General features: G+C 47.2%; 1 protein-coding gene across 5 annotated transcripts in view; it reads right to left on the reverse strand.

Moving 5' to 3' along the window:
* Window positions 1-16163, reverse strand: part of FAM13C (family with sequence similarity 13 member C) — a 189389-nt gene that overhangs the window by 41912 nt on the left and 131314 nt on the right. For all 5 annotated transcript variants that reach the window (XM_075934855.2, XM_075934854.2, XM_075934852.2 and 2 more), the window contains exons 9-11: window positions 12634-12772; window positions 10609-10690; window positions 7412-7623 (exon numbers count right to left, since the gene is read on the reverse strand). In XM_075934855.2, coding sequence (XP_075790970.2) covers window positions 7412-7623; window positions 10609-10690; window positions 12634-12772 — 433 coding nt within the window. The remainder of the gene's footprint in view (window positions 1-7411; window positions 7624-10608; window positions 10691-12633; window positions 12773-16163) is intronic.

Below are 16163 nucleotides of genomic sequence, written 5' to 3' on the forward strand. Positions count from 1 at the left end.
GGCTCCCAGCGGGCTGCAGCAGCCATCCAGGGTGGGCACCATGTTAACCCCCACAGTACCTGCCAGCAGCGCCCTTCCCCCCGTGGCCACAGGGCCCTGCATGGCCAGGTGCCGGGCCAATGGGGCAGCGCATGCGCCGTGCATCCACCCATGCACCCTGGGAGTGGGCCCGTGCATGCATCGTGTGCCTGGAGGTGGGGCCACACATCCCGGGTGCAGGCCCGCGCATGCGTTGTGTGCCCAGAGGCAGGGCTGCGTGTCCCAGGGGCGGGCCCACGCATGCGTCATGTGCCCAGAGGCGGGGCCGCGTGTCCCGGGGGCGGGCCCGCGCATGCGTCATGTGCCCAGAGGCGGGGCCGCGTGTCCCGGGGGCGGGCCCGCGCATGCGTCGTGTGCCCAGAGGCGGGGCCGCGTGTCCCAGGGGCGGGCCCGCGCATGCGTCGTGTGCCCAGAGGCAGGGCTGCGTGTCCCAGGGGCGGGCCCGCGCATGCGTCGTGTGCCCAGAGGCAGGGCTGCGTGTCCCAGGGGCGGGCCCACGCATGCGTCATGTGCCCAGAGGCAGGGCTGCGTGTCCCGGGGGCGGGCCCGCGCATGCGTCGTGTGCCCAGAGGCGGGGCCGCGTGTCCCAGGGGCGGGCCCGCGCATGCGTCGTGTGCCCAGAGGCAGGGCTGCGTGTCCCAGGGGCGGGCCCGCGCATGCGTCGTGTGCCCAGAGGCGGGGCCGCGTGTCCCGGGGGCGGGCCCGCGCATGCGTCGTGTGCCCAGAGGCAGGGCTGCGTGTCCCAGGGGCGGGCCCACGCATGCGTCGTGTGCCCAGAGGCGGGGCCGCGTGTCCCGGGGCGGGCCCGCGCATGCGTCGTGTGCCCAGAGGCAGGGCTGCGTGTCCCAGGGGCGGGCCCGCGCATGCGTCGTGTGCCCAGAGGCGGGGCCGCGTGTCCCGGGGGCGGGCCCGCGCCTGGAGGTGAGGCCGTGGGCCCCGGGGATGATGCCATGCACCTGGGGCACCAAAATAGCTCGGGCTGGCCCTGCTGCTGCTGACCTCACTGCTGCCAGGGTTGGTGCTCTCTAGCCACTGGGAGCTGTCTGCTGTGCCACCCACCCCCCTGCCATGGGGCTCTTGCTGACTCACTGCCCCCTGCCACAGGGCCCCCACTAAGTTGCCAGACCTCCCTACTCTTGGGCTCCATGGTCCAGCAACATACGTGGTTCTGCCAGAGGTACAATCTGTATTCTGAGAATGGCGTATAATGTATTCAAACCACACATCATGCAGCTCTAACTGTTGTAAAATGGGATCAAAATGACTAGTTCACTGTCCTATGCGATGTGCCCCCTGGAGCACAAGTCATGTTATTTATATTCAGGGTCAAACTGTCCCAGTTCAGAGTTTAAAATTCAGTTCTCTAGTTCAATCCCATCTTTAATTGTATTATTGATTTTAGCCTCCAGGGCCATACACTAGACACCATGTGACCCAGTCATGGGGAACCACAACTAAAACAAAAGAGAAACTTGTTTCCCGCACAGTAGTTTAATAAGTGTCGGAGATGTCAAGAATGCAGCTTATTGTAGACATGTTGGAATTAATGAGCTGGAAGTCTTGTGTTTTTTATATGCCTGTCTCTGCTCAAATATTTACAGACTAGCCAATTTGCCCGTCATAAGAGGGGATTTTCAGGTCTTTTCTCCTGAGCTCTCTCACTCTGTCTCTCTCTCTCTCTCTCTCTCTCTTCTCCTACTGCCTCCCCCCACTCAGCTTTCCTCCACCTCCTGCCTCTCTCTCAGTCTCTTTCTTTCTCTTCTCCCCCTCCTGCCTCTCACTCCACCTTTCTCTTCTCCTCCTCCTCCTGCCTCTCTCTCACCTCCATCTCTCCCAGCCCCCCTTCCTCTTTCCCTCCCACCGTGGCGCTCGGCTGAGTGCTGCCTGCTTAGCCAGGCTGTCGCGAGGGAGGGGATCAGGGCGGTGATGTACATGGCCAGGGGGCGGGGCTGTGTTCCACTTTCCACATTCCATGAGGAGTAACGGTAGTTCGGAATAGGAAGCCTAATCCGAACTACCTAGTTCGTGCCGCGTGTAGCCGCGGGCACGGAGTCCGAACTAGCGGGCATTTAAAAATGGCGGAGCCCGGCAATATGCAAATGAAGCCTGGGAAATTCAAATCCCGGGCTTCATTTGCAACTCCGGTTGCCTACATTAACCACCCTAGTTCAAACTAGGGTGGTAGTGTAGACATACCCTTACATACTCACAGACATTGGGCTACTATATATATGATGTGTACCTGGAAAACACCCAGGAACATCACATTTTAATAGATTGAGGACTGCTTTATGTCAATGTGGAGATGCCTTAGAGCAAGATGCAGCCTGTAGCCAAACCTGGTCCTCCAAGCCACCAGATCTGGCCCGAGGCTGCTTCATCAGATTTCTTTTGGCCAATCCTCAAATTTGTCCAGGTCACTCTGGACCCTATCCCTGCCCTCCAGCGTATCTACCTCTCCCCCTAGCTTAGTGTCATCCATGAACTTGCTGAGGGGGCAATCCATCCCCTCATCCAGGTCATTAATAAAGTGTGATGGACCCCTCCCCCCCCATGCTCTATGAAATGGACTTATGGACACAAATATGCATAACTCAAAGATACTTGGGACAAATTGCCTCATGTAACCTGTCAATCTTAATGTCATAAACCACTGGATCTGTCTATCATATATTGGTATATGCATCATTCTTGGGTGTAAAGTTGGAGTATGGAATGGTTTGTGGTTTGTGGTTTGTGGTTTTAAGAGTGCAAAGGCAAGCCCTCGAGAGTGTTTCCCTCAAGTTCTGGTCAATTCTAAACAGCTTCTTTTGTCCTTTTAGTCTTAGCAGTGGTTGATCCTAGGAAGCCATGTGACCTCCCAACAGGTAGGGCCTGACGAGCTGTGATTTTTCCATGCAAGAGTGGAATGTAGAAACAAAATTCCTGCCCAAAGGTGGAATCTATAAAACAATAGGGAGCTGGCACTTTCTTTGTCTTTGGTTGTCATGGCACACCTGAGAGGATGAACCAAAGACACCAGAGAGAAGGATTTTCTCTGGTTTGGAGACTTATCTGGAATAAGAACAGTTTGAGGGTGAGATGGTTATAAGTTTCTATGGAGGTCTTAGTGTTAGAAAACACTTGGCTAATTCTGTTAGTTTAAATCTGTAAGGGTATGTCTACATTACAAAGTTAATTCGAACTAACAGCCACTAGTTCGAATTAACTTTGATAGGCGCTACACAGGCAAACCGCTAGTTCGAACTTAATTCAAACTAGCGGAGAGCTTAATTTGAACTAGGTAAACCTCATTCTACGAGTACTAACGCCTAGTTCGAATTAAGTAGTTCGAATTAAGGGCTGTGTAGCCACTTAATTCGAACTAGTGGGAGGCTAGCCCTTCCCAGCTTGCCCTGGTGGCCACTCTGGGCACAACTAGGGAAACTCATCTGCCTCCCTCCCGGCCCTGGAGCCCTTAAAGGGGCACGGTCTGGCTACGGTGCCTATGCCAGGTGCAAGCCTGCCAGCACCCAGCCAGCAGACCGTGCACCTGGCACGGCACGAGCCAGCCACCCACTGCCATCCAGCCCTCTGCCTCTTCCCGGGACCAGGTGGTGGCTCCCAGGAGCCTGCCCGGGGCCACAAGAGGACCTCATCCAGGGTTGGGGGGAGGCCTCCAACGTCCATGACCTCTGCACTAGGCACAGGAAAGTGGCAGTCTGGGGCAGGATAGCTGCCAGCCTGGCCACCAAAGTCCACATGTGAACCAGGAGCAGGTTTGCATGAAAATCAAGGTGGTCGAGTGAGACCCCTGACCCTGAGCTTAGAACATAAGAACTTAAGAATGGCCGTACTGGGTCAGACCAAAGGTCCATCTAGCCCAGTAGCCCATCTGCCGACAGTGGTCAGCACCAGCTACCCTGGAGGGGATTGACTGAAGACAATGACCAAGCGATATGTCTCGTGCCATCCATCTCCAGCCTTCCACAAACAGAGGCCAGGGAGACCGTTCCTACCCCCGGGCTAATAGCAGTCCATGGACCCAACTTCCATGAATTTATCTAACTTCTCTTTAAACTCTGTTCTAGTTCTAGCCTTCACAGCCTCCTGTGGCAAGGAGTTCCACAGGTTGACTATGCGCTGTGTGAAGAAGAACTTTCTTTTATTAGTTTTAAGCCTGCTACCCATTAATTTCATTTGGTGTCCTCTAGTCCTTCTATTATTGGAACTAATGAAGAACTTTTCTTTATTCACCCTCTCCATACCACTCATGATTTTATAGACCTCTATCATATCCCCCCTCAGTCTCATCTTTTCTAAGCTGAAAAGTCCCATCTCTCTTTATATGGGACCTGTTCCAAACCCCTAATCATTATAGTTGCCCTTTTCTGAACCCTTTCTGAGGCCAAAATATCTTTTTTGAGGTGAAGAGATCACATCTGTACACAGTACTGAAGATATGGAGTTTTATACTTCCCCTCCTCCTTCTTCCCCTGGCTTCCCTCTTCCAGCTCCCTCCTCCCAGGTTTCCCTCTCCCCTCTTCCACCTCTCTTTCCCTCTCCCACCTCCTTCTCCCCAGAGGTTAATCACCCCCCCCCCCAGTTTTGTTAAATAAAGAGAGTTTCTATTTTTGAACACACGTGTCCTTTATTTTGTACATCAGAACTGGGGTGTCTCTGTGGGCTCCTCGGGGTGGAAGCTCTCCTGCAGGGCCTCCGGGATCCTGACAGGCCCCCGATTGACCTCCCAGATGGCAGCCTGTGGCAAGTACAGCCAGGCTGATGTCCGAGTGCTGTGATTTGCCGAGTGTGGGCATTCAGGGCACTCCAAGACAGGACTGCTTTGCTGTCCCTCATCGAGTTAGACAAGCAAGCGGGAAACCCTGAGAACTGTCTGTCCGGGGTGGGGGTCGGGTCCCTTTAATCACAGCCCTTAGCTAGCCTGAGGCAGCAGCTCCACGCTCTAAGTCCTAACCTGATGCCCTGCCGGCACTGCTTCCAGCCATCCTTAACCCTGGTTCAGGGTCCACTCAATATGGACATGCTAGTTTGAATTAGCAAAATGCTAATTTGAATTAGTTTTTAGGTCTAGATGCACTAATTCAAATTAGCTTAGTTTGAATTAACTAATTCGAATTAAGTTAGTTCAAATTAGTGCTGTAGTGTAGACATACCCAGAGAGACTAATGTCCAATACATACCAATACATGCCACAGCCATCTGGGATGGTGCAATAATCCAACTGGACAATAAAAATTATGCTGAGGAAACTGGTTGATGCCAACAGGTCTAACCTAGGATACTCTCAGATCTCCGATTCTTCTGGCATTGAGAGTAACACCAGCTGCTTCTACTTATAAAACACCCTTTGAGGCAATGACAGGTTGAATGATCTGAATACCTGAACACCTAATTTGGCATGCCAGTGGCACTCAACTGAAGGGAATAAAAATTGATGCCAACTTGAAGAATCTGTGAGAACATTTAAATCAGGTCCATTTGCAAATAATTGATAGACTGTGGAAATCCAGACACAAGGCAAAGGCCTACTTTGACACTAACCTGAGAGAGAATACTCGGGAGGTTGGTGACCAATTAATGTTGTTATCAAAGCACCAGAGCATGGTCTGTGTAATCGGTGATTCGGAAGGCTTGGCTCCATCGATAAACTCAGTTCAGCAGTATACAAAATTAGACTAACTAGAGGCAAGGGTAACAGCATGCTAATCAGTTGAAGTTATATCAATAGTCCAGGTTACAGCAGCAACTTCCTCCTCACGACCTAGGTGAACAATCCTCATTGGAATCGCAACAGCTAGAGTCTAGCAGACTGCAACCATGAAATAGACACTGGTATTTCTGATTTACTACACCACTCAAATCCATGAAACCCAATGACACAAATGCACCGGACACAGAACACATCAATGAAAGGGATAAAAGAGACTATTATACTCAATTCAGAACTTATTCAAAGTCCTATTCATCAGGCTAATGGAATTAGAGAAGATGTTACATAGTAGATCCCAGTTCATATTCCTTCTCCTCTCAGGCAGATGGGAGTTTTAAAGTAGGGGTCTCCCACATTCCAGGTGAGTATTCTTACCACTGGGCTAAGAGTTGGGAGGGAGATTGCATCTCCCACTTGCCTTCTCCTCCCTCCAAAATAATATACATGCCTAACACCAAGGGAGGGGAGTCATCTGGGAATCTCATGCTGAAGGAAAATCCTCTGTGCAGCCTTAATTTCCATGCTTTCCTCTCTGAGAGGGGTGGGGCTTACCATACACACTTTGCATCTCCCACTGTTTCATTTGGGCATGAGCAGCCTACCAAGCTGGTTCATGTGAATTCCATTTTGAGGTGTCCCCTCTCTCCCTTCATTGTGTAGGAAGCCCAGGCACCTGACTCGTGAGTTGAAATCCCAGCCAGTGATTCTCTAGGGCTATGTCTACACTGCAAGCCTCTTTCAAAAGAGGCTTTTTCGAAAAAGAGCATCTAGACTACAACCTATACTTTCGAAAAAGCAAGCTGCTTTTTCAAAAGAGAGCACCCAAGCAGTCTGGATTCTCTCTTTTGAAAAAGCACAGTTTGCATTACATAGCACCTTTTTTCAAAAGAGCACTTTCGAAAAAAGGTGTTATTCCTCGTAAAACAAGGTTTTCCGCTGCAAAAAAACTGCCATGTTCTTTCGATTTACTTTCGAAAAAATGCGGCAGCAGTCTAGATGCAGGGGAAGTTTTTTCGAAATAAGGCCACTTTTTTCGAAAAAACCCTGTAGTCTAGACAGACCCAAGAGCTACATTCTTGCGCAAAAGCTTGCCAGGTGTCCACACTGTACACACGTTCTTGCACAAGTAAATTTACAGTACAGTGTCAGAAAACAGGGCTTCCTCCAGAAGTTATTCCTCTCCCTACGAGGAATAAGCTCTCTTGCACAAGAGCTCTTCCACAAGAAGGCAGTGTGGACAGGCAACATGATTTTCTTGCGCAAGAAAGCCCTATAGCTAAAATGGCCACCAGAGCTTTCTTGCACAAGAGAGCATCCACACTGCCATGGACACTCTTTCGGAAAAGCACATCTCTTGCGCAAAAGCATATGGCAGTGTGGACATGATCTTGTGGAAGACCTTTTGCAGAAGAACTCTTGTGCAAAACAGTTCTTGCACAAAAAGCCTGCAGTGTAGACGTAACCATATATGTGTCTAAAAAATAGGTCTGGTACTGCTGAGCATCACCACACGAATAAGTTTCTTTGTAAATTGAGCCCTTCTTTGTCCTCGCAACTCTCCCTAGAATCCCATTCCAGAAAAAGTGTGCTAAGCTCAGTGATCTTAGTGCAAAAATGCATTGTCCCCAGATGTGATTATTCTACAAGCAACAGACATACCTTTATTGTCTCGGGGAGGTTAAGCTGTTGTCTTTTCTCCTTTAATTGCTTCAATACAATATCCATTGTTTCTTCAATGGACGGATTTAGTTCAGTACTTCCTGCTTCCTGCTTTTTAGTCTCCGTATACGTGACAGTGCTCTCATGCTGCACAATTCTTTGGGGTGCTTGAGGGGTACAGTTGTGCTCTTCTGACATTTTGAGTTTAAGCTCTGTTCCAAAAAAGCAAGTTACTTGGCAAATGAGTTTTTAATACATATTTGTTAGAAGGGTTCCTGTTATATTAAAAAAACACACTGGCTCCTTGCATTGGTTTGTTGACATATCGCAACCATTTATGAAATTAATCATTTTTAACTTGCATTTTTAATCCCCTGCCCCTAACTGACACATTCACTCAAGCAAGCAAGAATCAGGAGCAGCATGAACAGCAGAAGTTGCCAGGTGGCATAGACATGGGTGGGCTGGTATTATAGACAGCCTCTACTTGCCCTGCCCATGCTCCACCAGACTCCTTCAGGCTCCCTCCTCCAGCCTGCTGGTCTCATGCCAGAGGCTGGGGCAGGCAGACTGGGGACCATGCCACCTGTCCTAGCACCGGGGCCACTTTCCCCACCGAGCACTGAGCTGTCAGCTTGGCTGCAGAGTGTGGGGAGGTTCATGGCTGGGGGTCTCGCCAGCAGGCACAGCCTGGGAAAGCTGTGGCTGTGTCTCCTGGCTTCCCTGCCTGGCACTCCAGGGCGAGGGGAGGCTGTGTCCATGCCACCTGCTGGCTCTCCAGAGTTTCAGGGCTGTGGGAGGCTGGAGTCGCACTTTCCCAGACTGCGGGCACTACCCTGGGGCAGGGGGCAAGGTCCAACAGCCACAATGGGGGATGGGGGTGGAGGCTGGGCAGGGGCTAGCAGCAACCACAGTGGGGGGGCTTGGTTGGAAAGGGTGGGGCAGGGAGGGTGTTACCCACCACTCATAGGCGAAGAGCAGCCAGCACCCCACACGACCACTTATTCAAGCCCCTGAAATAGCATTTGTGACCATGGACAAGGAAACAGGCCAGGCAGCCACTATGCCTGGTTGATCTTCACAGCCAGAATAACCTCCAGCATCGGACAGGGCATCAATGATCTTATTGTAACATGATGCTACAGTGGTGACCAGCCTGGGGAGGGAGGATAAAGGTGGTTTAAAGACACCCATATTGTTCCTGCCCTGAATAAGCACAACATGGGCAAACCAAAGGATGTGGAAAGTGGGAAATATGGTTAGGGCAGCGGACTGGCCCTTTGGAGCCTGAATCTGCCACTGGTGTACTGATTGATCTTGGGCAAGTCACTTCACCTCTCTCTGCCTTAGTTTCCCTGTTTCTAAAATAGCACTAATGATGCTTTCTTCCTTTGTAAAGTACCTAATATGCAAACACTCACTGAAATCAATGCTACTAATGTTAAGTATGTGCTCCAGCATTTGCAGGATCTGAGCCTTTGATGTGTATGAAAACTGGATTTTATTATTTTGAAAGATAATCAATTCCAAGTGGCAATTTACAAGTTATTCATGTAGTTTGGCCATTTTACAGTTATTTTGATTTTCTTTTGTTAAAATTTTTATTTTAAAATGTTTTCTGTCCATGCAGCTGAAGTTAAGAGAGGGATTTTCAAATGAGATTGGAGCCCATCTCCTATCGATTTTCAATAGGAATTGAGTTTCTAGATCCTCTGGGAACATATCAAAATCTCATCCAACCCTAAATAATTACATTTTATAAATATATTTAATGGTATTGAAACCTTATACTATGATTCACTTAAGGCAAAAATGCATCTAAAACAAATTATTCTTTTACTACATTAAAAATAGCTTGCATTTTGTGGTTATTTAAAAAAAATCAAGAGTGACTACATTTTCTCCTTGGATAAACATATGGGCTGTGTCTAGACTGCATCCCTTTTCCGTAAAAGGGATGCAAATTAGACACATCACAATTGCAAATGAAGTGGGGATTTAAATCCCCCCCGCTTCATTAGCATAATAATGGCTGCTGTTTTTTTCTGGCTCAGAGCTTTGCCAGAAAAAAGCGCCAGTCTAGACATGGATCTTTCGGAAAATAAAGCCTTTTCTGAAAGATCCATTATCCCTCATAAAATGGATAATGAGGGATAAGGGGTCTTTATTTTCCAAAAGATCCACATCTAGACTGGCACTTTTTTCCGGCAAAGCTCCGAGCCGGAAAAAAGCGGAAGCCATTTTTATGCTAATGAAGCAGGGGGGATTTAAATCCCCGCTTCATTTGCAATTGCGATGTGTCTAATTTGCATCCCTTTTACGGAAAAGGGATGCAGTCTAGACACAGCCATGTTGTTCCCCACTCTAATAAATGGAGCCACCCACAGGCTGTCAAGGGCAAAATTTGACCTTTGGTATTACATCACATTTCAACCCAGAGGCTAGTTTATGACCAAATAAGTGCTATAAAATGGAATGTTGTAATGTAAATTCAACAAACTCAGTTTACTATTGCAATGTGAATGGTATCACTATAATAAACCATTAGCTTTGCAATTACATACTGTATGTTAATAATGCTGAATCATCAAACAAACCTTGAGGCTAATATTTAAAAATGTATCTGTGTTTGCAAGATTGTTGATAGTTATGACTAAGCGCTCTCCTTTTCAGTTGAACTGACTCCCCAAGCATGGCTGAGAGACATTGGCACTGGACATGCCATTTCATCTTTCTCTCATTAAGGAGACTTAATACCAGGCCTTTGCAAATAGAAGTAGGGGGTAAAGAGCAGAAAGCAAATACCAAAATGCTCCTACTGCATTAGCACTGCTTTAAAAATATTCCAGTACAGCACCTTTGGGACTGGATTGGTGCCGAACCAGTGAATTTGCCAAACCACAGAGGTCAATAATGTCTAGCAGCATTAGCAACACTTCCACTGCTTACTGGGCCCTTACATGACATTTAGGGGTAAATTAGAGTGAAATAACAGCACAGAACACTGAGAGCCAGGACTGGTGACTGTAAACAAACTTTATGTGACCACAGGAAACTTGGGCCCGCCCATGATAACTAAACATCCAGCTAACTAAAATCATGCCAGACCACGGAGAGAGTGCTGGACTAGAGAGATTCAACCTGTATTCTGAAATTTCCCAACGTGCAAAAAAATTAAACTATATACTCCTAGATACCTTTGAGTTGTTTGCGACCTTTAGCCAAATCATTCATCCATTTCAGGACTTCAGGATTGGAAGTTTTATCACCGTGTGAAGGCTGCATGTGAGAAAACACAAAAGAACTGATGATGGGACTATTCCTTTTCTTCTGCCCTAAGTGGACCGATTCATATGCATAAGGTTCAATATGGGCATGAGCTTGTTTGTGGAAAACCAAACTTCTGCTTGATGTAGCAGGAATTCTTACAACACTCCTGATATACATATCCAGTAAAGAAATAGCTAATTTAAAATACAAAATGTTCCAGAACAAAGATTGTATGTTAATGAAAATCATAGCAAATGATGAGACATACTGATTTCCCTCATGCAAAAAAGAACAGACCTGTAACTTATCCCTCTAGCCCCTCTCCTCCACTAGAGATGTTTCTGTCAACATTTCTAGCCAAAGATCCCCTCCCAGGACCTTATTGGTATTTATCAGGATCTATTCAGGACCATCTCCCATTTAACGATGAGAAGGGCAGGCTGATCACAACAGTATGCCCTAACAGAGCAGTCTGGGCACAAAGCAGGGGGCTTGGCACCAGAAGCAGGCAGAACCTGCCCCCCTACTCTGCTCTGCCCCCACTCTACTCCTTCCCCCAAAATCCCAACCCCACCTTGCCTCTTTCCAGCCTCTGCCCCTCCTGTGAGTGATGCCAGGAACCAGTGGAGGAGGGTGTGCTGAGCCAGGTCTTTCTCTGCTGCCAGCTCCAGGCTCAGTACTAATTCCCTGGTCACCCTGAACCCCAAATTCCGCTGAAGCATGGGGGCCTCCAAAGTGCAGGGCCTAGGAGAGCTGCCCCACTCCATCCTCCATCTCTGAAAGTAGAAGGCAAACAGTGGTGGAGCTAGGCCCATATTCTTGAATATTGGTGGAGCATGGTCACCACGGGCCCATATAACTCATTGCCTATGTCTCTCACCACCTTCATCTCCTCCCTTTCTTGCTTCCTATCAGCATTTACTGCACAGTAGCAGATGCACAGAATCAAAACAGATTTTTTTTAAAAGACCAAATGCCCTCAAAAATATAAACAGTATGTAAAAGGGAAAGGCTTTGTGGGAGTGTTGAGTGGGGCAAAGCAGGGGAAATGCTGCAAGCCTTGCTACTTGCCTAGTTCATCTGCCTCAAGCCTGTATCTAAAAAAAGTCATATAGTGACTTAACTGCTTCCTCTGCTGTATCTGACCAGAAGACTCATTCACTCTCCTCCCACTTGACTGAGTCTTAAGGTCACACACTCAATGCTCCCCTCTCTGTACCAGGCAAGGTGACCTATTGAGTCACACCCTGTATCCAGTAGCACTGCTCATGTATCCCAGGTCTTTGTGAGGTCACTAAGATGGACACCTCTCTGTATCCTGAAGGACTGCTTGCTTACCCAACCCTCCCGGAGGTCAGTGATGTGATCACCGCCATACTCTTCAGGACTGATCCTGATGATTAAAATAATATACCCATTGACAGAACTATTATCTGTGTGATTGCCATGTGTTTTCTTCCTTTACCCTCCTGGAGATCAGAAAAGTATTATTAAAGTAGCTGAGCTAATCTACAGACTACTGCTCTTGTTACCCTCTTCTGCTTCCCAGAGCAGTGTTTTTTCCCAATACTACTCAAGTATCCACAAAAAAGGGATAGGTGCAAATTGTTTTCATTTTTATTATTTCCAAGGTTGCCTCTGTGTTTATTTGTGTTTGCCAGCTAGTGTGCATGAGTGTTATTCCAATCCCAAAGTTGGCCATCTACCTACCTAGTCACACACGTTTTCAGGATATTTTAAAGTAATTACATTTTATCATCACACATTCTGATTGATGGATACTGCCCAATGAAGGTAACTCAAATGAAGCTTCACAATTATGGCCTGTAATCATTAAGATATGATTTTTTTCTATTATTTTGCTAGAAGCAGTTCTACGCCTTTAAGGACCATAATAAATACATGGAATCCTTCTGTAGCACTCATCCCATTTTATTTCTCTGCTTTCTTACCCGATATTTTTTTTCTTGTTCAAACTTTTCTTCAAACTTCCTGATCTTCCTCTTGAGACTTTGAAGATGTTTGCTAAGTTGCATTACTGTCTGGGGTTCTTTGCAGTCCTCACAATTACACCTGGAAGAGCTTCTTGGCCTGCAAAGCAGAAGTAATAAAATCATATTAGTGCAACTAACACTTCTGACCTCATGCCGTGAAATCAGAACTATAGCCACACAGAGCCATCTTTATTTTAAATCACATGTAGATTGTGTTAGAACTCCAGCTTTTACAGATGTTTCTATTACAGGTAGACACAAAGAGAAATGGCTGAAATATCTATTTCATGGAGTAAATGTGTGAAATATCTGTTTTTCTTTGAAGATGGTATAATGTTTAGTAGGGAACTCTCACCTTTCCTACCTTACTTTGTCATTAATTGTGGGATTCTTAAAAGGATTACACATTGATCTCACTTTTGAAAACCCCACCTAAAGAGCCAGATTTGATACCTTGGCTCAAACTTAGCAACAGCGACCTATTCCTTGAGTGATTCTACTGAATTTGATCAAATTATTTGTGCAGTAAGATATGATGCAACATGCACAATGGGAACAAGAAATGGCACTTCATTTGTGACAGTAGGGGGCTGCGCTGTGAGCTGGTGGGGTGAGTATCCAAATGCCTGTCTGTCTGTGACCCTTTGACTGGTGCTGGTTGCAGGGACTGTTTGACTATGTGTTTGGCTATTGGAAAAGAGTGACCATTTGAAAAGTGTGAATTGGGAGAGCTTTAGTCCAGGTGGACTTTGAGGGGCTGATAGGATTGGAGACAAGACTTTGAGAAGGTCACCTGCTTCAAGAAAGCAGCCTTATAAAAAAGCTAGCCAGAGCAAACTTAGTGAACAGAGGGAGTTTGCCTGGGACTGTACCTTGCAGGAGCCCCACAGAGATTGGTGAGGTTTCCCCCCCCCCCTTTTTTTTTTGCTTCTCTTTCTTCTCGCCTTCAAGCTTCAGGGTACGATCAATACAACAACTGAGGAGTCTCTCAGAAGGAAGACAGTATGGATAGTGAGAGATCAGCTGTTGTGACCTGTACAGGATGTGCTGTTTGTCTTCCTCCCAGAGCACAGAAGAGAATACATCTGTAAAAGTGCAAGCTAGTCTCCATATTGGAAGAGAAGGTTAAAGGACTAGAGACCCAAGTATCACCCCGAGTTCCAGCAGAGAAGATGAAGATTTTCTGGATAGAAGGCAGCATTCAATACTGCAAGTACTGGTTGCAGAAGAACCAGGGAGAGTCATGCAGAACAGGGAAGAAAATTAGCAGCATGTGACCTCCAGGAGAAGAAAGGCAATTCAGGTTTACCCAATCCAGATAAAAGTAAGTAATCACTTTCAGGCTTTCTGCACAGATACTATGGTGGAGAATGCTTTGGCAGACAACTCTGAGGGAAGGGACCATAGGGAGACTCCATCTACCAGAAGGCATGGGATGCACAGTCCTAGGGATAGGAGTTCCATGAACACCACTCTCAAAAGAAGGAGATGGCTGGTGTTGTTTGGGAACTCCCTCCTAAGGGGAACGGAGTCATCCATCTGCTGTCCAGACTGAGAAACTTGAGAAGTGTGCTGCTTGCCTGGAGCTAGAATTCAGGATGTGATTGAGAGTCTTCCGAGACTGATCAAGCTTTCAGACCACTACCTCTTCTCCATGTAGGAGCCAATGATACTGTCAAGAATGACCTTAAGTAGGTCACTGCAGATTTTGTGGTGCTGGAAAGAAGGATCAAAGAGTTTGAGGCAGAAGTTGTGTTCTTGTCCATCTTCCCTGTTTGAAGGAAAAGGTCCAGGTAGAGATCATCAAATTTTGGAAGTACATTCATGTTTGTGAAGGTGCTGTTGGAGAGAGGACTTTGGGTTCTTTGACCATGGGATGCTGTTCCGGGCACAAGGATTGCCAGGAAGAGATGGGATCCACCAAACAAAGTTAGGGAAGAACATCTTTAAGGCAGGCTTGCAGACCTAGTGAGGAGGACTTTTAGCTAGGTTCATTAGGGGATGGTGACCTAAGCCCTGAACTAAGTGGGGAAGTGGGATACAGGAAGAAACACAAGGAAGAAGGTCTAATGGGCAGGTACACCCTATTCGTACTAAGAAGGTCAGGCAATCAGCTAGTTATCTAAGGTGTCTGTGTACGAACACAAGAAGCCTGGGAAACAAACAGGAAGAATTGCAAGTCCTGGCACAGGCAAAGAACTATGATGTCACTGGAATAATGGAGACTTGGTGGGCTGACTCACATGATTGGAACACCGTCATGGAAGGGTATAAACTGTTCAGAAAGGATAGGTGGAGAAAAGGTGAAGAAGTTGCTCTGAATGTAAGAGATCAGTGTGATTGCTCAGAGCTTCAGTATAAAATCAGAGAAAAGCCCGTTGAGAATTTTTCGGTTAAGTTTAGAGATGGGAGAAGCAAGCGTGATGTTGTGGTTGGTGTCTGCTATAACCACCAGATCAGGTGGATGAGGTAAATGAGGATTTCTTCATACAACTAAGAGAAGCTTCCAGATGACTGGACCTGGTTTTCATAAGGGCCTTCAATCACTCTGACCAATACAGCAGTATACAGACAATCCAGGAAGTTTTTGGAGAATGTTGGGGATAACTTCTTGGTACAAGTGCTAAAGGAACTGACCAGAGGCCAGGCACAGCTTGACCTGCTGCTCACAAACAGGGATGAACTAGTAGGGGAAGTAGAGGTGGGTGACAACCTGGCAAGCAGTGATCATGAGATAGTTGATTTCAGGATCCTGACAAAAGGAAGAAAGGAGAGTAGCAAAATACACACCCTGGACTTCAGAAAAGCAGACTTTGACTCCCGCAGAGAACTGATGGGCAGGATTCCCTGGGATGCTTACATGAGGGGAAAAGGTGTCCAGGAGAGCTGGCAGTATTTTAAGGAAGCCTTATGGAAGGCACAGGAAGAAACCATCCCAATGTGCAGCAAGAGAAGCAAATATGGTAAGCGACCAGATTGGCTTACCGGGGGCATCCTTGGTGAGCTTAAACACAAAAAGGAAGCTCACAAGAAGTGGAAGCCTGGACAGATGACTAGGGAGGAGTATAAATATATTGCTCAAGCATGCAGGGATGTAATCAGGAGGGCAAAAGCACAATTGGAATTGCAGCTAGCAAGGGCTGTGAAGTGTAACAAGAAAGGTTTCTACAGGCATGTTAGCAATAAGAGGGTGATCAGGAAGGGTGTGAGTCCCTTACTCGATAAGGGAGGTAACCTAGTGACAGATGATGTGAGAAAAGCTGAAGTACTCAATCCTTTTGTTGCCTCTGTCTCCACAGACAAAGTCAGCTCCTAGACTACTGCACTAGGCAATGCAGTATGGGAAGGAGGTAGGCAGCCCTCGGTGGAGAAAGAACAGATGAAGAATTCTTTTGAAAAGCTGGGCATACACAAATCCTTGGTGATGGACCTAATGCATCTGAGGGTGCTGGGGAAGTTGGCTGTTGAGATTGCAGAACCATTGGTCA

The sequence above is a fragment of the Pelodiscus sinensis genome, chromosome 8 (genome assembly GCF_052426305.1).
Source record: "Pelodiscus sinensis isolate ZL-2025 chromosome 8, ASM5242630v1, whole genome shotgun sequence".
Lineage (NCBI taxonomy): Eukaryota > Metazoa > Chordata > Testudines > Trionychidae > Pelodiscus > Pelodiscus sinensis.